The sequence below is a fragment of the Peromyscus maniculatus genome, chromosome 19 (assembly GCF_049852395.1).
Source record: "Peromyscus maniculatus bairdii isolate BWxNUB_F1_BW_parent chromosome 19, HU_Pman_BW_mat_3.1, whole genome shotgun sequence".
NCBI lineage: Eukaryota > Metazoa > Chordata > Mammalia > Rodentia > Cricetidae > Peromyscus > Peromyscus maniculatus.
In genome coordinates this window covers 35238968-35263228 of record NC_134870.1, presented here as the reverse complement: position 1 = coordinate 35263228, position 24261 = coordinate 35238968, and the positions used below count along the sequence as shown (strand labels likewise).

The 24261-nt window shown below is 39.7% G+C and overlaps 1 protein-coding gene and 1 long non-coding RNA gene across 3 annotated transcripts; one reads left to right on the top strand and one right to left on the bottom strand.

Annotated features, from left to right (window-relative positions):
• The first annotated feature begins 1409 nt into the window (after positions 1 to 1409).
• On the top strand, positions 1410 to 7687 carry Spink1 (serine peptidase inhibitor Kazal type 1). Its single transcript, XM_076554698.1, has 4 exons — positions 1410 to 1524; positions 3301 to 3332; positions 4443 to 4549; positions 7564 to 7687. Exons 1-4 carry the CDS (start codon positions 1473 to 1475, stop codon positions 7607 to 7609), a joined length of 237 nt encoding a protein of 78 aa, XP_076410813.1. The 5' UTR covers positions 1410 to 1472; the 3' UTR covers positions 7610 to 7687.
• Positions 4142 to 23953, bottom strand: LOC143269480 (uncharacterized). 2 transcript variants are annotated; one of them, XR_013045905.1, is made up of 3 exons: positions 23721 to 23953; positions 19459 to 19576; positions 4142 to 4353 (listed from the first exon to the last, which is right to left on the bottom strand). It is a non-coding gene; the product is annotated as an uncharacterized LOC143269480 (long non-coding RNA). The 2 variants fall into 2 exon arrangements; XR_013045904.1 differs by lacking the exon at positions 4142 to 4353 and adding an exon at positions 18026 to 18367.
• Between the last annotated feature and the right edge of the window lie 308 nt (positions 23954 to 24261).

Sequence of the window (24261 nt, the reverse complement as noted above, 5' to 3'; positions counted from 1 at the left end):
CTTTACCCATAGTTCAATTTCTTACTTCCTTCTGTTTGGATGCTATCTGGTCATCAATGCATTTTCTTACCACTTTGTTATGAGTATCCCCCACCTTCCATTGACATCTCCCCAGTCTTCTCCATAAATTTGTCATAATCTTATTTTTATAATCTTTTATTATTGCCTATTGTCTGTCTCCCTCAACTAAAATGTATGGAAGCTCCATGAGATACAGAGTTCTATGTCATTTGTATCCAGTAATATATACCGAAAGATGGGTAGTGTTTAACAGTTCTGAAGACTTGAAGAAGGTCTGAGAATTTACCCTACTGGTTAGCTGAAACATTAGCCAGTCACCATTTGGGAATGTTGAAATAAGCCAGGCACCAAGGTCAGGCAAATGACTTAATTATTTTGTAACAATAGCTAGCGTGTCAATATTTGTATCAAAGTCCAATTTCCCAAAGATGATGTAAGGCAGACCATATGACATCTATGCAGAAAGTGTCCTGTGCTGTGAGTAAAAGACACCAAACTTAAAGTAAAAAAAAAAAAAAGTAAGTCTAAGTCGTTTTAAGGAGCAGTAACTCCACCTTAGTGCTGCTCTGAAATATGTTCTTTATTATTCTAGACAGTAAAAGAAAAAAACTTACCTTTCATGACAAAGGAAGACATTATTTCATATGTCAAGGCTGTTTGCTATACAAAAAACAAAAATCCTGGAAAAGATAGTTTGAAACAAAGTATTGATTATCTCTACTCACAAGACAAGCAGAAACTTGAAATAGAGAAGTACCACCATGCATGGTAGATACTCAGTACATATCAGTTAATGAAGGATCAATCCTGTGAGTTACTTATTACTGTTACATCAATTTTCAAATGCATAAATTGAAGCAATCAGAAAGTGAATTGATTTTCTAGAGGCATGCAGCTACTCTGGTAAGCACACACAGCCCCAATACAGGGAACTGAGGAGACCAGGAGACAGGTAACTGAGTCCTCTTTATCTTTTACTCTACCCTGCCATCAGCCTGTCAAGCATTAAAGAACGCATGGAGACTAAAGAGAGAAATGTGAAAAAATGAAAAACAGGAATGGAAGAAAAGGAAAGAATGGAGAGTACCTTTGAGCTGTCCACTTTTGCTCATCTGTTCAGAACTACAGAGGAGACAGGACTTTTGATCTCGCCTACAGACAAGAAAACCAGGTTCAGGAAAGCAGGGAGCATTTCTCAAAACCTGAAAGGATATCAGGAATCAAGGTAAGTAGCTGTTCCTGGAGAATTTGGGTCCAGCCTTTCCTGCCCTGTTTACTACTCAGGTAATATTTCCCCAGCCTGACAGCCTCACAGAGTCAATCAATAACCAAGGATATCTATCATACAGCACAGTGGGTGGAGCCTGGTGCTACCATCTGTCTATAAGACCACTCCTCAGTTTCTGAGGAGAAGTACAGTACTCCTGACCTTTGCACCTGGATCTGCAACCATGAAGGTGGCAACTCTCTTTCTTGGCGCCTTGGCCCTGCTCAGTTTAGCAGGTAGGTGTGTTTGCATATTCTTCAAAAATTAAAAAAAAAAAAAAAAACTTTGATCTATTGCTTTACTGAATATATCTCGTGGAAATTTAGATAGTCTAGTGTTAGCTCATTGGTGCCAGTGAATTGAAATGAAGTCAATGGAGTGAATACCAAGAAGAAGTATCTCTAGCGTGAATTACAGAAAGAAGTCATTTCTAACATAAATGAAGAAAGCATCTCCGGTAAGACGTGCCCAGAGATAGTCACGGCCTGCTCTAAAACAAGGCTGCTACTCCATTGGGGATGTGGTAGAGAAGAAAGGGTTTCAACCTAAAATACCCTTCCAACTCTGGAAATGGTCACTAGACCATGTGAGGCCGACTTACGAAACTGAAATTCCTATGAACTCGCACAAAATAGGTAACAATGACTGCCATTTAGTTTGCATAAAAGTCATATTTTGAGTGATTAGAAGTTTGATGTTTGATCTGTAGGATGTTTAGAAAGAAAACATCCTGTTTGAACCGGTGAAGGAATGCTCAAACTTACCATGAGACTGTTGGGAGGCGAATCTGGTTGAGATGGGTTTGGCTTTTGTAACTGGCATTGATGGACACTCTCCCCTCCCGTGGCTCAGGCAGAACTTTGACAAGAGCCTCATCTATGCTGAGCTAAGAAGGGGAACACCATTGCTTGTTGTTTTAGATAAATATTTATAGAAGAAAAGGGCCCTTTGTCCCACCTTAAGCCTAATAATTAATATAACTAGATGCCTGTAGTAAGCTTCCGCTCATTAATTTTTAGACTCGTTTACATTCTGGATCCAAAGGGACCCGAGCAGCCGCACCTTCTCTGATGAATCCCCACGTTCCTTTTCATTTCTTCAGAGATCATTGACTGAAAATTAAGTATCAGGAACATTTCTCCTTTGGGGGGCTATCAGATTAGATTCCTTTCCCTGGTAAACTCATCTACATTCACAGTTGCCATCTTCTCTTTTTAAAAAAATATAAATAAATAAATAACTTTTTGAGAGTTTAACATGATTACATCATTTCCCCCTTCCCTTTTCTCCTTCCAAACCTTCCCATATACCTTCTTGCTCTCTTTCAAATTCAATTTTTTTTCATTGTTGTTACATACAAGCATATGTATCATATGCTTCGATGTCAGCAAGACTTGTTTTCTGAAGAATGGAATCTTTTCTGAACTATGTAGATACCCAAAAGACAACATGGACCTTTAGTCAGTAAGTGTAATGCACCTGTGGGAAAATGTTCTTTGGGAACTGATGGTGAGCTGGCAGAAAAGCCCCATTTTTAACACTATTTACAAAAGGAACTTAATTACATCCCAAGGCCCGATGGCTATTTCCCATACTGCCACTCACACCCTGAGAAACAGATATTTCTCAGTCACTGATTGAGATGAAAATTCTATGGGATGCAGAAAGAACACTGATGGACACCCAGAAGGTGTCTGAATAATTAGTGCCAATATGTTTCAAACTCTGAGTACATAATTTCTATTCTCAAGGAAGTGGATCAAATTTTCTGAAATGCCAAATGGAAATGCTCAGTAGCAGTCAGAATTTTACTTAATACTTTTCAAGATCTTAGCAGGCAGGGAGTGGAGAAAACCTATCCAGTGTCCTTGAAAGTCTATGGAAATAAGAGGTGGGAAGTGGATAGTGGAAGCAGAGAAGTTTCTGTGAAAACTGCAGTCTTTTGTAAGTAAGAATAGATCTGGCTTCTTTACTTGGGATCCTAGTTGACATGTCTGATTTATGTTTTCTAGGTAATACTACAGCTGACTTCGTGGGCAAAAAGGTAAAGAGAATTGTATAATTTCTTGTTTCTTATAATTTATAATTTCTAAATTCTCTAATTTCCTATGCAAGCTGTTAGAAAGGTTGAGGGAAGGTCCCCCAAGTATTGATCCATGAGGAGTGAATGAGTGCCAGCAAAACTGGTGGTCGCGCACGCCCACTCGGGAGGCAGAGCCAGGCGGATCTCTGTGAGTTCAAGGCCAGTCTGGGCTACCAAGTAGTCCCAGGAAAGGCACAAAGCCACACAGAGAAACCCTGTCTCGAAAAACAAAAAACAAAAAACAAACAAACAAAAAAACTGGTGGTCGACGTCCTGGAACGGAGGGGTGATGATGCCACACCCAGGAGCTGGAATTCAGGGTCGAAGAATCACTAGCTATGTGACTTTAACTCAATTCATCACTTTGTGATCCTTCCATTGTGGAAGAGTGGAATGATAGCCTTACAAGATTGTTATTGAGTAGATTGGTGGATGGATAATTGACAGTTTCGATTATGGGGTGAGACTTTTCCACTAGAACGATGCATAAAAATAAGACAGTGCCCTATGAAAGGTGTTTAATAATAATCAGCAAGGAAGACTACCCTGTTAGCAGCTGGCCTTCAGGAAGCCAGCACACCAGGAAATGTGAGCTTGAGAGTTTTCTTCTTCTTCCTCTTCTTCTTCTTCTTCTTCTTCTTCTTCTTCTTCTTCTTCTTCTTCTTCTTCTTCTTCTTCTTCTTCTTCTTCTTCTTCTCTCTCCTCCTCCTCCTCCTCCTCCTCCTCCTCCTCCTCCTCCTCCTCCTCCTCCTCCTCCTCCTCCTTCTTCTTCTTCTTCTTCTTCTTTTTACCAAACCTCATCATAGCATCATGATGTAAGTTGGGAACTGATGTTTTCCCAGTTTGCAGATGAAGTGACAGATCAAGGGCGGAATTAGTAGACAGCCATAACTTGACTTTAATCAGATTTTCTGATTCCAGGGCAGATTTCTTTTGTTGTTGTTATTGCTTTCTTATACAACATCCAGTGTCATTATCCTAACTGAAAAAGATTAATTTAAATTTTTAAAAATATTTTAAGATCAAACATTGAAAATGATAGAAAGTGACTGTTCTTAATTCTGTGTTTAGGCTGATTGCAATTATGGAGTTACAGGATGTCCCAGGATTTATGACCCTGTGTGTGGGATGGATGGAATTACTTATTCCAATGAATGCACGCTGTGCTCTGAAAACAGGTGAGGATAAAAATCAATTTAAAAGTACTTATTTTAACTTACTTACAATTAGAATTTCACGTTATCCTATTGAAACCTAGGTCAATAAATAAACCTTTCTTTTCATAAATTTGGTATGATAATATGATTTAAAAATCGCTTGGATGATAAAAGCCCTAATTTTCTTAGCAATATAGTTAATAGTCTAGATTTTCAAAAAGCCTGTACATACAAAATAACTTTAATCTGAAAAAAATAATTCTCCACAATAGCTCAAATGGCATTTTCTAATGCTCTCCCAAATTAGCAAATGTGAGTTATATAGGTTTTAGTGAACAGAAATATATTTTATAACATGTGTATTCATGGGAATGAAATCTAGGCTCAGTGTAGTTTAATTTTCTGACGTGTTTAAAGTTGGGGAACAGGAATCACTCAGGACTATGGGACAAAAAGACGTATCGGTTTTTCTCTTGCACTATGGCCGAGCAGTCAACCATGTGCCAGTTATTATGCCTGTGTCCCATGTGTTTGTGACAGAAACAAACAAAACAAACACCAAAAACACAGCCCACCTCATGAGCATGTGTAAGAGCTTCTTATACGTGGTGGAAATTAACAGCAAAAAAGAGTGTACAATGTTGTGTGACCAAGCAAAGATGGCAATATCTTCTAACTGAAAGGGCAAAAAACAAAAACAAAAACAAAAAGCAAACAAACAAAAAAAATGTTTAATGAAAAAAAGTACCATTTAAATGAGACTGAGTTTCAACTAAACAACAGGGATCCCACATGGGACAGGAACCACTTAGATTTTCTAGAATTGACTCCATGTTAAAGACTTCAGCTCAGACTCAAGTGACTATAAATTGTCACTGTTCCTCTGCATGAATCTCCTCCCTGTAATGCAAATTCTTTTCTGGGATGGCTCTAAAAGAGTTCAGAAAAGTCTCAGAGTTTATCCAGGATTGTAGACATTTTTGACCCCAAACACTAGGCATTCAGCTTTATGGTGAGGATTCTGCCAGTGTGTAAAATATGCCAGGCATGATAGCACATGCCTGCCAACCCCACACTGCAGGCCAAGACAGAAAAAAAACTGAGTTCTAAGCCAGTCTGTTCTTTCACCTGTCAGCCTGGGCTACAGGCTGAGCTCCTGGCTCAGGCGTTTGGGGAGGAACAGGGGAAACTTGTAGAAAGAATACGTTTGAAACCACTTGTTAATTTTCTCATGACCTATGTTGTTGACATTAAGGTCAAGCATCATTATTTCCATCCACAGGGAGGAGGAAAGCCCCATAACACCCTTGAGACTTGTGAAATCTCCAAGTGTGAGCTCTAAAGTCTGAAGGCCTCTATTTAGAGCGAAGCATTCGGAAAATATGAGCAAAATGCTGAACACGCTCGCCTTTGACCTTTTAACCTACTGGTTGCAATTAGCTCTTTGTATTCTTTCAAATACGTGTGAATGTAAGAGGCACATTCCACTGCCCGAAAGTGCAATGTTTTCCCCTGTGTTCTGAAATAATATTTATGTCTCAAGATAGGTTTGTCTTTCTCAAACGTAAGAGGATGATCTGAGGTTTCTATAGTGGCTTTGTTTCGATTGCCCATTAAAAGTCATACATACAAACAACAAAATTGGACTCAGCAGGTTGTATCTATTTGTACACACACACACACACACACACACACACACACACACAATAATAATAAAAGAAAAAGAGCCTATCAATTTGAAAGTGAGTGGGCAATGAGGGTTTGGACAGAGGGATCTTGAGAGTGGTTAGAGAAGAAAAGTAATATAATTATATTTTAATTAAAAATGTCATCTTTTGAAGTTGCACAAAAATGACTTGTGTGGTAACTATTACTAGAGCCAGGCTCTGAGTCTAACTCCTGGGATTTGAAACACCAAACAGGCCTTTCCTGTGATAGGTCCCATGTGTATAAGGCGCCTGCCAGGCATGTTAAGTCAGGACATTGTATGTCAGAAGAAACACTTTGTCAGAGAAGCTCTTAACAACTCTTTTCTATAGGAAAGCAGTGTCTGACAGAACTTTCTGTGGTGCTAGAAGTGTTTTCTGTCTGTGCCGGCCAATACAGAGCCACTGGTGACATGTGCTAGTCACTGACTCTTAAGCACACATAGTATACTGAGAAACTGAAGTGTTAATGTTGTTAAACTTTTAAGTGTAAGTAACCCAATGTGGCTAATGAGAAGAAGGAACCAAAGTGAACAGCACAGCTGTGGATAGCAGACTTATATAAGCAACTTTGAAATCGGCATTATTATCAGTTAATGTTAATGTTAAAGTGAAGAAACAAAAGATCCAGAAAATGTACATGTGAAAATAGATGAGTATCACATCTTCTCCAATAATAGAGAAAAAATTGTTGCATTCCAGTCTGTTCAAGGAAACATTAACTACAAAGATAATGCTAGAAGCTGTCTTAGAACTAAGGAACAATTACAGAATTAAAGGGCATTTAGATTTTGTGAGAGAAACTGGTTTGGTAAAGGAAACATGGGAAGGGCAGAGAAGATTTTATCTACAGAGGCCTCAGTATTGGCTGCTATTATGAGACTCAAGATGGCCTGACAGGTTCAAGCCCCCATCTTCTAAGACAAAATGTTAAACAGTGAGAAGGCCCTGCTATAGCCTTGGCATCAACTAAGATTTCCATATTGTTAGCAAGTTTGCAGCATCTGCAGTAAAAGAAACAGTATTGAATTTGAGATTAATTTCAAAGGTTCCCAGTAACATTCCATTAGATCTGTAAATACTAATGATAGAAACGTTTACTATTCTGTTGTATCCCATGTAAATACAATAGAAAGCAACAAATACCCAGTGAAAAGTGAACGAATGAATGTATTGGAAAAAGAGAAAACTGGGAATAAAACATAAACCTCTCTTCTTTTAAAAGGGGAAATTATTTTTTTAACTTTCATTGTCATTCTCACATAGTCACTTATTTGTGCCAATAAAGTTCAAGCTGACCATTATTTGTTTTCTTCAATTCTTCTACAGGGAACGCCAGGTTCCTGTCCGCATTAGAAAATACGGGCCTTGCTGAAAGTCAAGATTTCGAACTCTTTTAAGACTACCACTATGCTTGGCTAGCCTGTTTGTTGAATAAATGCATCTGAATAGACCTTGTTCTTCCCAAAGCTTTCTGTTCAAAGCCATGGGAGAATATCTTGGGGATTGGGAACTTGGGAAAGATCCAGACTAGACTGATCTTCACCAGTTAACTCCTCACACCTGTAAAATCAGCCGTCAGAGATAATGACAACACACAGTTGAGCACAAACCTGTGCAATGAATAGGGTTTGGCTAAGAGTGAAGAATATATCCCATGCCATGCCCAGGAAGTCATCTGGCAAGGAGAAAGGGGGCCATCTACCCAAGGAACTGAGTGTGAACATTTTGTGTGGCTTGTACTGCTTCATTTGTAAGGCACCACAACTCTGCAGGGTTCCTCTTGTCTTGTGAGTAAACTTGGAAAAGTAAAATCACTTGACTATCAATGTAGCCAACAAGCTGCAGGGATGCTCTTTTAGATCGGGGCTGGCCTGAAGGTCAGTGCTGCTGCCATGAGCCCAGTCACCTCATGTGGATTATGCCTTGACTTTCTTCAGTAGGAATTCTAGATCATATCCCCCTATTTTAAGGTCTTCTGTGTCTATATTCAATAATAATGAATAAGATAGAAACAAGGAAATATTCCCAAGGGGGAAATATCTACAACTACTTAAAAATAAAAGGAAAAGCAACTTGAGATTCTGAGTCTCTAAAAAGTTAGTCTGCGATGGAGAGGGAGTAGAGAGCTAACACAAGCAGGCTGTGTCAGGATCTATAGTACAGTGGGGGGTGGGTCAGCCACTGAGCTGAAAATAATCAAGGCAAAGTTTTCTGCATTGGGGAAGCTGAGCTGTCTAGTCACCCACTTCTGATGACATGCCAATATTCCTGTCTTGAAATTGAACTCTGACCACTAGAGGGTGATGTAGTCTAGCAACTGACTCAACTGAAGCAGCCTGCCGGCTCTCACTAAATGCCTTGCTAACTCAAGTTATGGATGCAAGATGGCTTCCAGCATCTTATCTGTGATGCTAGAGGACACTTGAAGGACACCAAACATTAAAGAAGTCTGTGATGGTAAAATCAATTTAATCATTCAATGTTTTAAGTTGCCACGTGTAGTTAGACCAGTCTGCAAGTCCTCAAGGAAAAAAAATGATTTGTGTTTTTTAAAAATATATATAATTATAAGGTAATCTCAAATCATATATTTTTAATGGCTTTGCTTCCTGGGCCTCTCAGAAGGCACGTGGATTCTATGTCCATGTCTGGTGGTTGCATTTCAAAAGGGTGGATTCATGAACCAGAATATGCTTAAAAGAAAGAGACTATGAGCATTGATATCAATATAAAACTCCAACCTATGAAGAGCAATTAAAATAAGGAAAATTGGCTAACAGGAAAACCCCTTAGCACTTGGAAGGTCCTTCCAAACAATTCAGGGGTTAAGAATATCGAACAGCTCAACTCTAAACATCTGTTCATACACACACATACACACACACACACACACACACACACACACACACACACACACACACACACGAGCCAGAACGCCAGAGTTCAGAGAACATTGAGGAAGAAGAAGTAGAAATAGTACAAAAGTCAGAGAAAGAGGAGTTCTGTGAAATGCTATCTGTAGTTACCTATACAAGACCTGTACAAAGTTGCATCCATCAATATTCTATTATTAATGAGGAAGGGGCTCGTGACGTCACATCCCTCTCTGAGAAGCTACTGACAGCTAATGAGTGTGAAAGGAAAGTCAACAACACTCATTAAACTTATTAGGTCGTTTTTTAAAAGTATAATACAGGCGTTTTGATATTTGTGTTTTAAAATATAACATACTTCTTAATTCTCTGAGAACATGATATGTAAGCAATAGATTCTGATCATATTTACACATCCCCAGCTCCTCCCTTCCAACTCCTTCTGAGTTTCCCTTTCCTAAGTGTCCCCTTCCAACTTTATGTCCTGTTTTTAAAATAACTCACTGAGTCCAATTAATGCTGCTCATATACTCATAAATGTAGCACTATCCACTGGTACTGTCAATCTACCAAAGACTACACCCCTAAAGAAAATTGATTCTCCCTCCCCTAGGAGCCTTCAGCCATCAATAGCTCCCCATTTAGGGGTAGGTACTTCTGTGGTCCTCCCATATTTATGCTGGAATGTTGATTGGCTTGATCTTGTATAGGTAATCACAGGTGCTGTGGGTTCCTGAGGGCAAGAAACCTGTCATGTCCAGAGAAGAGTTTCCCCTAAGTCCCTCCTGATCTCTGGCTCTTAAGATATTTCCACCCTCTGCTGGAGGGGGGAATATCCATTTTCTTTAATGATGTGATATGGGGTGTATCAACCTCATTCTAGGGCAGGCCCCATGCTCAGGAGCAGTTTTCCATACATATAGAACTTCATGTTCTATGGTGACTTTTTTCTTTTGATTTTTGTTTCAGTTCTAATTTTTAAGAGAAAGAAAAAAACATGAAGTTGGGAGAGGGTAGAAGTGGGGGAGAATCTGGGAGGAGTAAGAATGTAATAAATATATAATGTTTGAAATTCTGCAAGAATAAATAAAAATAAAACTATCCACCCACCCTTCTATGTTTTCTGAGCCTGGGGGAGGGAGGTGCAATACTCATTTATGGCAGAGCACTCCACACAGACTTGTTCTCTGTACCTTCACCAGTTGGGAGTCTCTGTATCATCTACACAAAGATGTTTCTTTGATAAGGATTGAGAGCTGCACTATTTATGGATATAGATGTATGTTTTTGAAATCAGTTTTATACTATGTCCACTTAGCAGAATAATACTAGCAGGTTTACCTCTAGGGCTTATAGGTCCACAAGTTTGGGGTTTTGGCAACATTTACAGAACCTAAGACTAAGGTTCCTCATGTAGAACAGGCTTCAAGTTCATTCTGAAGGTTGATTACCCCAGTAGCATGCAAGCCACTTCTGCTCCCTATCATATCTTGCCAGAACAGTCAATTTTTTAGCTCCCAGCATTCATAACTGAGTAAGATGTTGCCCTTTCTCCCCCAGTATTTGCACAGCACTTTCTGATCCTCTGAAAGATAGCTAGCTTGACAGAAGCTCCTAGGTCAGTTCTAGCTTGATTTCTCTGTGACTAGAAGATTTGGTGTTTTCCTCAATAGAATCTTACCAGGAAGTTCTGACTGGAAACCGAAATCAATGGAAAAAAAAAATCTGCATTATTTGGAAAGCCTCTTGGATCCCACTAACCACCAACTTTTTAATATAGTCACTTGTAGCTTCTAGGAGAAACATGATTCTTCATGTATGATAACTCAATTTAAACAGTATCCGAGTTTGTGAAACAGTGGGTTTCTCTATGGGTCTTCAAATATTGTCAACATTGCTTAATCTTCCCTCAACTTCTTTCCCTTTATTACCTTCTCATCCCTCTACTTTGCCTATCCCCCACTAGTCCCATTTCTTTCTTCATAACACTCTTGTTCTACTATATCTCCTCCCTTAAGATCTTGCTTTCCCCCTCTGCCTTCCAATGGCCCCTTTCTAGTTTCCGGGCTTCTACAAGCACTTTGAGGTAACACACAAATCTGAAAATTCATTCAATGCTGGAAAGTCAAATGCCAAATATTCTTTCTCATATGTGGACCCAACCATCAGGTCATTAGATTTGTGTGTTTGCTGATAAGCTTTTTACAAAACCCAATGGCTGAGTCCTGGCAAGGCACCTGAAGGTCCTCAGTTGCTGTCCTAAATTTTTACTCATCTTAGATTCCGGGAACAGTAAGTCCCACCAACATCTATTATTGAAATTCACCCCATACCTTGTGTAGGAGCCATTATCCGATATTGGAAACTGAGGCTCTCTGCAAACAAGAATGATCATCTCTTGGGAAGTAAATTGCTTACTCAAAAAACAATGGTGATGACTTCTCTGAAGTTGTCTGGGGCCTCAGGGTTGAGATACTGCCTCACTCTGCTGCACACAGCCAGAAGAATCACATTAAAAACTTGTAATGGACTATAAAGGCAAGCTCTCTAGAGCTTTCTATTTTTTGATTTTACAAACTTCATTATTAAAAAACTTGCAAATAAAATAAACATCATACACAAAAATAAACCAGACCCAAAGTTTATATATCTCAGTGAACTTCTATCCAGTTAGAATAGGCATTCTGAATCTGTAGAGCTTCACATTGGATTTTACACTTTCATTATTTATATATTTTTATGTACTTATTCACCGCCAACCTGAAAAATTAATACCAGAATTAGAACTAGAAAAAAACAATTAGCTTTACATACTTTTATAACTTGTATCTATTACTTGTATTCAGTCTTTCCTCATTCCCTGATATTTAGCCTTTCTTATTCTCTTTTCTACCTGTTATACTGTATCCACATGTATGTTTGTTTACATATGTCCATATAATACTGGATAAGTTCTACATATGAGAAAGAGCATGTATTTTTTTCTGAGCTTGTTTGATCTCACTTAATATTATACATTCTAAGTCCATCCACCTTCCTGCAAATTTTATTTCATTTTACTTTATCTCTCTATAAATATATGTATCACATTTTTATTATTAATTCCTCTGTTGTTGGACAACTAGGCTGATTCCAATTATTTGTTATAGTAATTAAAGCAACAATAAATATTGTTGTTAAAATATCTCTATGGTAGGATATTGGGTTCTCTGTGTATATATATACCCAGGGGTGAAATAGCTGGGTCATATAGCAGTTCTAGTTTTAATTTTTGAGAAATCTCTAAAATGATTTCCATAATGACTATATTAATTTGCATCCCCACCAACAGTGAATAAGGGTTCCTTTCTCACCACATCATCCATAACATTTGTTATCACACTTGGTAATAGTCCTCTGACTGGGTAGTATCTCAAAGTAGTTTGAGTTTGCATTTCTCTGATGACTAGGATTATTAAACGTTAAAAGAAATAGTTGCTGGCCATTTCCACTCCTGTTTTAGTTAACTGTCTACTCATTTAATTTGCCCATTTCTTGGACTTTTAGGGACCCTCACTCAAGTAAAGATTCTTTGCTTTGCTACAGAAAGAATTTCAAGAAGGTTCAGTACAAAGCAGTTTACTAAAAGACATTTTCATGTAGATTCAATCATAAGGATTAAAAGGAAGCACTAGGAAAAAAGTAAGACAGACTTAAGAGCATGTATCCTTCTCAAAGGGAGGGGGGTCATACTTCACTGTCTGTATAGTCATCACATAGAGGACTTTTGAGGTTTTTTTTTAAGTTGTTACTTTCAAAGAGTGGCTTAGGAACTAAAGTGAGATTACAGGGAAATTCCAGATGTGCATCCAGAAGCAAGGTGATCTGTGCTATTAAAAAAAAAAAGTTAATAATCTAGTTTGTGAGATTCCCAGAAAATATCTTGGGCAGGAATGAAGCTATCTCTGAGGTCACATATGCTCTGGCTTTAACCCTTGTTTATCACTATTTCAACATAAAAGAAATATTTTCCCTGTATTGAAATCCTTCACATCAATTGTTAGTTGTGTGGGAATTTTTGGTTCTCGGCTGATTAGAGGCTTCAATCAGACTCTGCAATGAGGGGCTCCTTTCCTTCCCATGTCCTCATAATGCTCCCTGTCTTTTTCTCTTGACCATAGCCATTTCCCAGAAGCAGAAGAGGGATCGTCTAAAGAAAGCTGGGTACAATGGGCTTAACACAATGATTTAATTCCTACTTGGTAGGTGTCACATGTGGTAGTTTGAATGGTAATGGCTCCCATGAGCGCATAGATTTGAATACCCGGTCAGCAGGAGCGGTGCTGTTTGAAAAGATTACCAGGTATAGCCATATTGGAGGAAGTGAGACACTGAGGGTGGGTGGGCTTTGTAGTTTCAATAAGCCCAGAGTCTCTCTCTTCCTGCTGCCTGCAGATCTGGATATAGAACTCTCAGCTACTTCTTCAGCACCATGCCTGCTTGCACGCTGCCATGCTACCTGTCATGATGATAATGGACTAAACCTCTCAAACTGTAAGCAAGCCCCAATTCAATGCTTTCTATTGTAGAGGGGCCCCAAAACAGCTTGACCATATAGCAGCCGTGACAGGCTTTGGGGCCTAGACACAGCTTCTGTGACAGGCTTACTTGCAGGCCACACCCAGATCCAGGAAAAGCCTTAAGCTGATACCACCCAGGGGTGAGGAAGTCCCTGACATCCCAAACTTTCCAACCATTAGATAAGGTGGCCAGATGTCCTTGAGTCTACTACACACTTATTTTTTTTTTTTGTTGTTTTACAGATACCCCTGGACAACTGTCAGCCAATCAGGGTCCTGGACCCTGGAGATCCCCTCACCCCAACCTCTGCTATGATAAAAAAAAAAAACTCTGCCCCACCTGAGCTCAGGGCTCTCTGCTCTCACGCTGTGTCAGACAGACAGATGGACCAAGCTCTGGTTGAAATAAAGGCTCTTTACGTTTGGGATTTGGTCTCCGTGGTGGTCTTTTGGGGTCCCCATGATGTGGGCATAACACTATTATAAGAGTTACCATGGTCATGGTGTCTTTTTGCAGCAATAGTGTGAGACCAAAATGAGCCATCTTAGAAATAAGACCAAAATGCTTTCACCCTAAAATTAAGGCCTAAGATTTCTCCTTTTGGGAATAGGCCATTAGTTACTGAAACCAGTCAGTTCAGATTCAAGAAACCAGGAAGTGTGAACGTATAGAGTCACAAGATAGTCACGAGGTAATGCCTGCCAGACTATGGAATGTCCTCTCCCTGGTTTCCAGGGTAACTGACCACAGAAATGCCCTCACCTGAGAACAGCCAATGAGAAATGGTGGCGGGCAACCATGCCCTTAGAAGTAATTTCTAGAAGTCCCTAGAAGCGAGCCAATCAGAATTGTACCCGTACTAGCACCCCTAAATGATGTAACCTTGTGATTTTTCCCTTTAAAAGCTGAGGTTGCAGATAGGTGGGCACTTCCTCCAGCCTCCACTGCGTTGGATGTATTGGACGAAGTCCCTGCCTAGGCTTGTATATGCAGAATTAAACCTTGCTTTTGCATTCCGGCATGCTCGTCTTTGGTGGTCTCTCTGGGGGTCATGATCTGGGCACAACAATAGAACACAGACCAAAACAACATAGTATGAGAACACCTAGGAAGCACTGTGTGTGATTATTTGGAATTTGAACCAGAAAGTAAAATATCTCAATTTTGCTCTTAGGCTTCCTCAGATTATAATCAGGGGCATTAAAACTGTTAGTTATTTTGTGGCACTCTTACCCTGCAAGGAAATGTCACAAAACAAGACAGAATCCACTAATAAGAGTTTCATTAAGATAAAAGGGACAGAGAGTGCTCAGGCCTGTGGAAGACACATGTGTAGAGAAGAAGAAGGAGCCGGGAATATGGTGCTGGCTTATAATAGCTGGGCGTGCACAGGTCTAAGTAACTTCTCCATGCATGTGCATAGATCACATGGCTATGCTGCGCACTACATAACCATGCAAAGTCACGGATCCTGGTCACACGAGACGCCTTGACCGAGAAATGGCTATCTTGACCTGGAACTGGCTAGGCAGAAGTGTCCAGGTCTGCCGGGCATATGCAAACACACCCAACCATGGAGGCGTGTTGTGAACCCTTCAAAATCTCCCTCACCATTATCTATACTGTTTTGGGATATTTGATTGCACTGTGATACTCTGAGATGGTTAATAAAGTTAAACCTTGAATCAAGGAGTGGAGTCCACAACTAGGTGACTGGAATTAGCCATAGAAATTTTGGAAGACCGAGATAGAGAGGCAAAGGAGAGATAGAGAGGGGCTTGGAGAGATGTGTGGCTTTTTTCAATCTGGGAAGATGGAAAAAGAGGGTCAGCTATTCATTCCTATACTGCTTTCTTGATCTATCAGGTTTGTACCCCAATATCTGACTCTCGAGTTTTTATTAATAATAGGGCAATTTAGGTAAATGTTTCACTGTACTTTTCACCTTTTTTCATCATACAAGTTCAGCTACCCTGGGAGCACACAAGGGCACTGATCGCAAATCACTGTGAGGACCAAGGCACAAGCTGCTGTTGGGCCACTTCTTCACTAGATCATTAATTCACTCAACACATGCTGGTCACCTACTGAATGCCAAATACGATTCACTATTCTAATCAGTGGGGATTAGTATTCAACGAGTCAGAGAGGGATGCCATCCCTCTTGGAGCTCATACTCAAATGGAAGAGGAACATTCATCATCAAATGCAAGTTAACACACAGCTATTTTCAAATAATGTTAGGAACTATGGAGGAAAGAAATGTGGCGATGTAATAAAAGGGATGGTCAGGCACAGGAAAAGGGGACGTGGTAGATTAAACACAGACAAGGATTATTATAACAAGCCCCATCAAGAGGTAGAATGTGTTTGTTACCCTACATCTTGGCTAATTTTGTTTCAGACTTTTACCAAAAGAATGCAGCTAAGGTAACAGATGCTCAGTTTCAGAGAATACCCCAAGAGACATTGTAGTTTCTATTCTCATCCTTTTCAAATCTGAGATGTCCTGATTGATGGAAGGGTCTTACGGGTAAAACTTTCAATAGATCCATACTGGAAACTCAGACTGGTGAGGAAGGCAGCCTAGAAGTGGTCTCTTAGTGAGTTTCCAGTTGACCACAGGTGCCCACAGGATGCAGCAGACAGACTAGTCCCAAAAAGCCTGAAACAGTTCTGTTGAGTTATGAGCAAATGAACAAAGCTACATGACAACAGACAACTGAAATTGAAACAAAGATGTTTTCAGCTTTAACTGGAGTTGTCATCAGGAGGGCATCAGCAAGGTGTCTATGTTTGAAAAGAAACCTAAGTATTAGCCAAGCCAGCCATGCAGAAATTCATGGAACATATTTCTAGGCAAATGCAAATAAGTTCCTAAGGCTGGAAGAATAAAATAAGATGCACTACAGAAACAAGAACACTACGTATGGAGCAAGATGAGTGCAGGGAAAGAAAGGCAACATGGGGACAGGAGATGAGGCAGGAGAGTAAGAGGGGCTGTATCATATAGAGCCTGGTAGACTGTGCTCTCAACATTGGATTTCATCCTAGATAAAGCAAAAGGATCGTGAGAGATTTTAGGAGTAAAGAATACAGTATTTTAACAAATAAATATTATCTCCAAGAACAGATCACAGAAATGGCAAATAAGACCAGTTAAAAGGCAGTTGAGTTATTCCAAACTACAGACTGAATATAATGACTTTGCATGGTACTGACTTTGAAAATGAAGGAAATATTTAGATTGTATTTTAGGTACAAAAGCTATAGGGCTAACATGATTTGGATGAACTGAATGGCTGAGGAGAGAGGATAATCAAGAATGCCTCTAGGTTTGAGCTGAAATTAGATGGATGAATCACAGAGAAATACACTGACAGCAAAAAAAAAAAAAAAGGCAACAAAGATTAAATTTTGATGATGTTTCATTATCTGGTGTGAAGATGCAGAGAAGGTAATTGGCTATCTGTCTGGATACAGGGTAGAATACACAGAGAAATGAATTTGCAATTTTTTAGCATGTCAGTGGTATTTAAAGCCATGGATAAACATAACTACTGAGTGTGGATGAATAAAAAAGTTTACTCACATAGAGATGAGATAAAAAGAGTGACCTGTTAAATGCATAAGCCATAACCATATGAAATCATGAAGGACACACTACAGAACATAAGGTTTTTAAAAGAATGGGACCTAATGCTACCAAGAAGTTTAATGATGGTCTGGGGGAAGGTCTGGTGGACATTTTCACAGAGAAGTCACCGGTGACAAAGTCAATAACAATTTCGAAGAAATAATAATCAAACTAGAAGGCTATCATGGGATGAATTGAAGAATGAACGGGAAAGAAAGAATGGAGTAAAGATAGTTATTTGAATAAATTTTGCTGATAAGGAGGAGACAATTAGGGCTATCTATGGAGTAAAATGAAGTCAATGAAGGATCATAGGTGGTTTCAAAGCATGTTTGAGTCTCCCATACCTGCAGTTGTATCCTAACATTGATCTCTTGAGCACACAGTCAATACAAAAAAATGGAATCTTCTATTCCATGTTGGACATTGCAAGCCATTTTATTTAGTATCTACTTAGCTGTTGACTCCTGAGATCAGTCATTACCAGATTACAATGGTGGTTGATAGACCTTCAGAGATTTTGCCTACTTTTGCAAAAAGGCTTCATGCAATACATGTGATGCTTACCTCATTCTGTTTCACAGAGTTAGAATAGTAACTGAAAAACATGCAAGCTTGCCTAAAGGGGTGAGAATGGAAAATTCATCCACACATAGTATAAGGGTCAGGCACAGCTAGGACGTTTTTGAGTAAGTCACAGAAGATATATACAATAAAGTGAATGAAAACAGTCTTCCAACAGATTTTAAATGATAGTTAGAGCTTGAGTGAAAATAGCTTGCATTAGTGGGAAATATACTCCTAGAGACCAAGTCATAAATTTATTAAAGAAAAATCACAGTGCCAAGAGTAGGCTACCTACCTAGGAATTACTATCCATAGAGGCCCTTTAGTTCCCCAGAACAATAAAGACCATTGTCACTGTTTTTGGTTGCCCATCAATGTTAAGGTCCTACTACTGAAAATTGCTGCAAAGAACATGGAGATATTAAGTTGAGGCTGAACTGGAGTTTCCTCACTGCTTTCCAGATTTCAGTGCCAAAAGTTGCTTTGCAGGTTGCTGGGAGAGGGGGTCATGGAATGAGAAGCAGAAGAAGGAAATATGAGTATCACTATAAGTCTCATGATCTATTAACAACCATTATGGAAATGATGATGGTGACTTTTACACATGATTTATCTTGCCTTTTCTGTTCCACTTGTATGTGCTAATCAATTGTTTATTTATTCTCTTCCTTTTTCTACTCTACATTATACCAGAAATGGGAAGTAGGCAATCTTACAATTTAGTATTTAAACTATAGAATATTTACAGTGAGATCATTTTGGCTTATATGCAAATTTGTCCATTTCATTACATAAAAGCATGACATCATTGTTATTATCATTGAATAAAGTTCAAATCAGAATAGATAAAAGAGGGATGACTGAGCACTGTATCACCAAAGGATGAGCTTTGTTGACTATCTGTCTAATAGTTGTCAGTCCTAGACTCTTTAGCATGGTTGTGGTTTTTGTTCACTTGGTTGGTTAGGTTTTTTTTTTCTGCCATGAAATTGGCAGGAATAGGAACCTGCAAACCATATTTTCCAGGTTCCCTGGACAGCCAGTATTAAAATGACACAGAATGAAAGGAGGAAAAAGAAAGTTATTTCATTTCTGTTGTCTGCGGAACACCAAGAAATGACAGCACCACCCATAGAGTGTCACCCAGATCCCTGCCCAGTTGTGGTACAGCACTCCCAGTTGTGGAAAAATCATCATCATCATCACCACCACCACCACCATCATCATTAGCAGCAGCAGCAGCAGCAGCAGCGGCAGCAGCAGCAGCAGGAGCTCCTGCATCCCTGTTCAAAGGCAAGGATGCAGTCTTGGCACCTTCATCTGACAGCTGCCGAGGGCGGCTAGGCTTCCGTCCGGATTCAGTAGCAGCTTCTGGTTTTGAGCCCCAGCCTTTTCTCTTTTCTTCCTTTCTGAGCTTGTTGTAATGGACTCTCTGCACTAAATCCCTTTTACTTGAAGTATCAAGAACGCTCTATAGTTTCTGGGGTTGACACCAACTGATGCAGATATGAATGCCAGTTTTACAAAGTACGTAAGAAAATAGTTTTCCAAAGCTGGGACCTCTTTCTGGTAAGTATTACCTACCTGAGACTTGAATTGTTTGGGAAATTAGGCTTCCCACCTCTCCAGGGAGAATGGGGCATAGTGAAGGAGCAATTATGTCATCTTAGGCAAGTGAAATTATTTTTCAAAGCAGGTCTTCCTAAAAATGGAATAAAAATATAAGTTTGATAAGAGAATAGATGCAATTATAGAAACCATAAACACAATTACAATTATTTGTTTCTGTGAAATTTTGAATGATTTCAGAAAATGTAAAATCAATAGGACAGGTGACGTTACCTGACTACTATGAATGTTTAGAAATTTCTATCTGTTAGAACCTTATTCTCTACCCTCCCTTTCTCTTTTGCCATTTCTATCTCTGTCTCCACTTCTCTACATTATTTTTCATCATGTTAAAAATTAACATGAAAGTACAGGTTTTATTATATTTTCCTATCATGTGCTTTGCTCATATTCACCCTCCAGTACCAGCTCTTGTTCATTTTTCTTCTATTGTATCTTTCTTTTCTCCTACCATATATACACCTCTGATTTCATGTCACACATACACACACACACACACACACACACACACACACACACACACACACACACAGAATAGGGTGGGGGTGGGGAGCCCACAAAAGCTTCCTAGTGAGATCTGAGCTTGCTTTACACAGCATAGCTGCATTAGGGGGATGGCTTGAACACGTGCAGGGTCACCAGGTGTCTGGGATGGTCTCCACTTGGTTGTGCTAGGGAGAGGTCTTTTGCTCCATCCCTTGGCATTCCTTTAAAAGTGCTTTAGTAGCCGGGCGGTGGTGGCGCACGCCTTTAATCCCAGCACTCGGGAGGCAGAGCCAGGCGGATCTCTGTGAGTTCGAGGCCAGCCTGGGCTACCAAGTGAGCTCCAGGAAAGGCGCAAAGCTACGCAGAGAAACCCTGTCTCAAAAAAAACCAAAAAAAAAAAAAAAAAAAAAAAAAAAAAAAAGTGCTTTAGTAGAGACAGAAGGGGCTGGTGGGTTTTGACCCAGGTCTTCCCTAGCTAGCCTATGTTTCTGTTTCTCTTCTTTATTCTTTTATCTACATATTTCTCACTTCACCTTCCTCACCCTCCTCAAGCATACTCTGGGGGAAAAAAAAGGAGCTGATCTTCCTCAAGAGAAAGGGAGAGAAAGAGGGAGAGGGAGAGAGAGGGAGAGAGAAGAGAGAGAGAGAGAGAGAGAGAGAGAGAGAGAGAGAGAGAGAGAGAGAGAGAGAGAGAGAGAGAGAGAGAGAGAGAGAAGCATATATGCCGTATGTTTCAAACCCTTCAGAACTGATATTCAAATGTCACTTCATTAACTGGAGATTATATTATACCAGAATAGATTCTTGACAGATCTGGGAACTTCTGAAGAACATGGCTAAGGAAAAACTTGCTCATACTAAAGGTAAAGAGTCAAGGTCCCAACTGAAGATGAAGCTCTTGTGGTGATGGACCCCCAAACAGGCAAAAGCCATTGTTCCCTCTATTGAATCAGAATCCTTGTAAGTAAAGATAAAAAGGATGAAAATTAAAGGACGTGGTGGGTCTGTGAGACAGTACATGGAGGGAGGTGCAAACCCTAAGAAAAGAGAAAAACACAGATTATACCTTCCCACCATGCAGAAATGCCCCGTGCCCACACGCTGCTCACAGGGAGTCTTGTGAGTCTTACGGTATATGTGATATATATGACACAGATTCTGCATATGACAGCGAACATGCAAACTGACTTTTTCTGAGTCTGACCCAGATATTCAGCCCCTCCAGTCTCATCTAGGACAGCTTCTGATGACTGCAGTCAAACAACATGTCCTGATCACCTGTGGCTGAGACTGCTTATTCATTACAAAGCGAAGAATTTTGAGCTGGATGAAAGGACCGCTACCAAGGGCACAGGGTGGGGACACAGCAAATCAAGGAAGGAAAAGGGGAGCGACCTGGGACTGGTGCCTTTTGGTACCTTCTACCTCCAGCATAAGATGTTGATGTAAACAGAACTTCTTAAGAGGCAGTTTAAAATCCTAGGCATGAAGAAGCCCAGCTAAGTTTCAGGGCAAGTTATCTTCAAAGGAAATATTACCATTGTTCTACTGTGATTTATGAACCACTTCTCACAGATCCACCATTCTCTCTCCCCTTACCACATTTGACTGCGCTTCTACTGCAAGAGAATGAAGCATGTCTCTGCCAACTGTGTCTCAAAAAACAAACATGGTTATTCTGCCTCTCTGACTAGGAAAGATATACTTGCCAATGTATGGTTTTAGAAAATTATAGAGACTTCCCTCTCAGGCATAAAATGTCAGAAATTTTACATTGTATAAAATATTCCCTTCTTATTTTTGAGTAGGTGTTTTAATGGAGTGAAATGATTTACATAGAATCAGAACATCCACGTTTGTTTTGTAGCTTTGCTCATTGTCAGTATAGATAACACTGGGCCAACATAAATAATACTCTACAGATTAACCATAAAAACCAATAAATTATGTGACACAATTATGTTTGCATGATTTCGTCTCACAAGTCACACCTAAGTGTAGCACGAATCTTAAAGGTGTGTAGCCCGAATCTTAAAGGGTCTTATTAATAAAATCAAACCAGATGCCAGGTACTGGGGTCAACACTGGAAGATCAGAGAAGCAGAACAAGCCACAGCCACCTCACCTTGCCAATTCCTCAGCTGATCCTGTTTTCCTCAGACTGGATGCCTCTCAGCTGAACTGTGCTGCTCAAAAACCTAAAAGCTTAACCAGCTTTAGTTCCTGGTCCTCATTCCTTAAATACATTTCTGCTTTCTGCCATCAATTCCTGGGATTAAAGGCACAAGTCACCATGCCTAGCTGTTTCCAGTGTGGCCTTGAACTCACAGAGATCTGCCTGGATTTCTGCATCCCACGTAATAGGATTAAAGGCTTGTGTGCCACCATTTTCTGGCCTCCATATTTAGTGGCTATTCTGTTCTATGACCCCAGATAAATTTATTAGGGTGTACGATATATTGGGGAATACAATATCACCACACCTAAGTAAATTTGTTTTAATATTTCAGATTATGTTGATGAAAAAGAAAGTATAAAATTATTTAATCCCATGACTTCTTTTATCTTGTATATATCACTCAAATGCTAAATTCTAATTTGCATTGATGTTAGAATTACCTCTAACAGTTGATATGACAAGTTGATATTATGATATTTTCCACTGGTATAACAGTGCCACAAATGTTATGGTAGTAACCAACTATTTTCTGGTTGGATTTAAGGCTCACTTCATGAGATGTAACTTCCAATGGAACTAAAATGGTCATAGGCCCTAGGGGAGAATCCAATATTATGGACATAGTATCAAAACAGCTCCTGGAGACTTACTGTTATACCCACAAATAAGTTCATTCCTCAACTCTCATCAGGGAAGCTTCTCCTTGAAGTATATGGAAATTAACAGGGACCACAGCCTGCAGAGTGTTTATTTCTAAAGGGTATGTGCACATCACACACCTCCCTGACAAGGCTCAGCAATCTTCATGGAAGAAGGAACAGAAAGATTGTAAGACCCAGAGGTGATGGGTAACTTCAAGGAATAGTGTTTACCAGACACAACAAGACAGTTGAATATATGGATTCACAGTGATTGTAACAGTGTGACTGAGACCTGTACAAGTTTAAGTCAGAAAAAGAAAAACCTCCCAGCATGCCCAGCATGGAGGGGGTAGGCAAAAATGTAGTGTATTTTAAGTGATATTGTTGAGTGATTTGTACCAAGAATACTCAGTTCTAACAGAGATAGAGGAATAAGTGCTCCCTTTGAACATCACTAAGGCAGGAGAGACAGGGACTGGGACAGAGGGAAGACTCCAAATCCATTCAGCACTTGATTTCTGGAGAAGCCAGGAATCAGCCTCTGGTAACCAACAAGGCTAAGGGAGAATTTTCACTATGGAGAGATCCATTTATCAATGAGGACAGTTCTGAGGGTGAATTAGTCACTTCTCGTCACTGTGACAAAACACCTGGGAAAAACAATCCCAAGGAGGAAAGACTGATTTGGACTCATGACTTCAGAGATTTGAGCCCATGTGGGTAGCTCCATGGTAGAGGTGAGGCAAACATCAAGCAGCAGCAGCTTGTGATAAAGGAGGCTGTTCATCTCACAGTGACCAGGAAGCAGACAGACAGAGAAAGGAAGAGATTGGAAGAAAATTATACTCTTCAGAAGTATCCTTCCAGAAATCTACCTCTTCCAATCAAGCTCCACCTTCTACAGTACTTACCACCTCCCAATAGTTGACTGAATAACAAGCTCATTAATGAATTTTTTTCCATTAATTGTGACAGTAACCTCATGGTTGTTCAATCACTTTCCAGATGCCCAACCTCTGAATCTCGAATTTGGAATCAAACTTTTAACATAAGAGTTTTGCAGGGACATTTCATATCTAAAGCATGAGAGGCAATTTGCATTGACCTACAAGGGGTGAACTAACTTAGCAAAACACATAACTAGTTAGTCTAACCCTGGAAGCCCTTTATTGTTCCAATGGAGCTTCTCTTGGAATTCAGAAGTCCTCAGGGGGTACCTTGATGTTCTTTGTGATGCCCCCAAAAGATCTTGACACCAACCAATCAAGTTTCCATGTAACTTTCTACTCATCCTTTCAAATGAAGGGAAGTTCATGGATCTCTTGTTTTTTCCTTCCTATAAATGGAGGACAGAGGGTTAAGCATCATATAGAAGTATCTGTTATTCTCAACTTTTTATTTCCACCTTTTGGAAGTCATCAAACCCTTAGATGTTTGAATTCTTTATGAAAA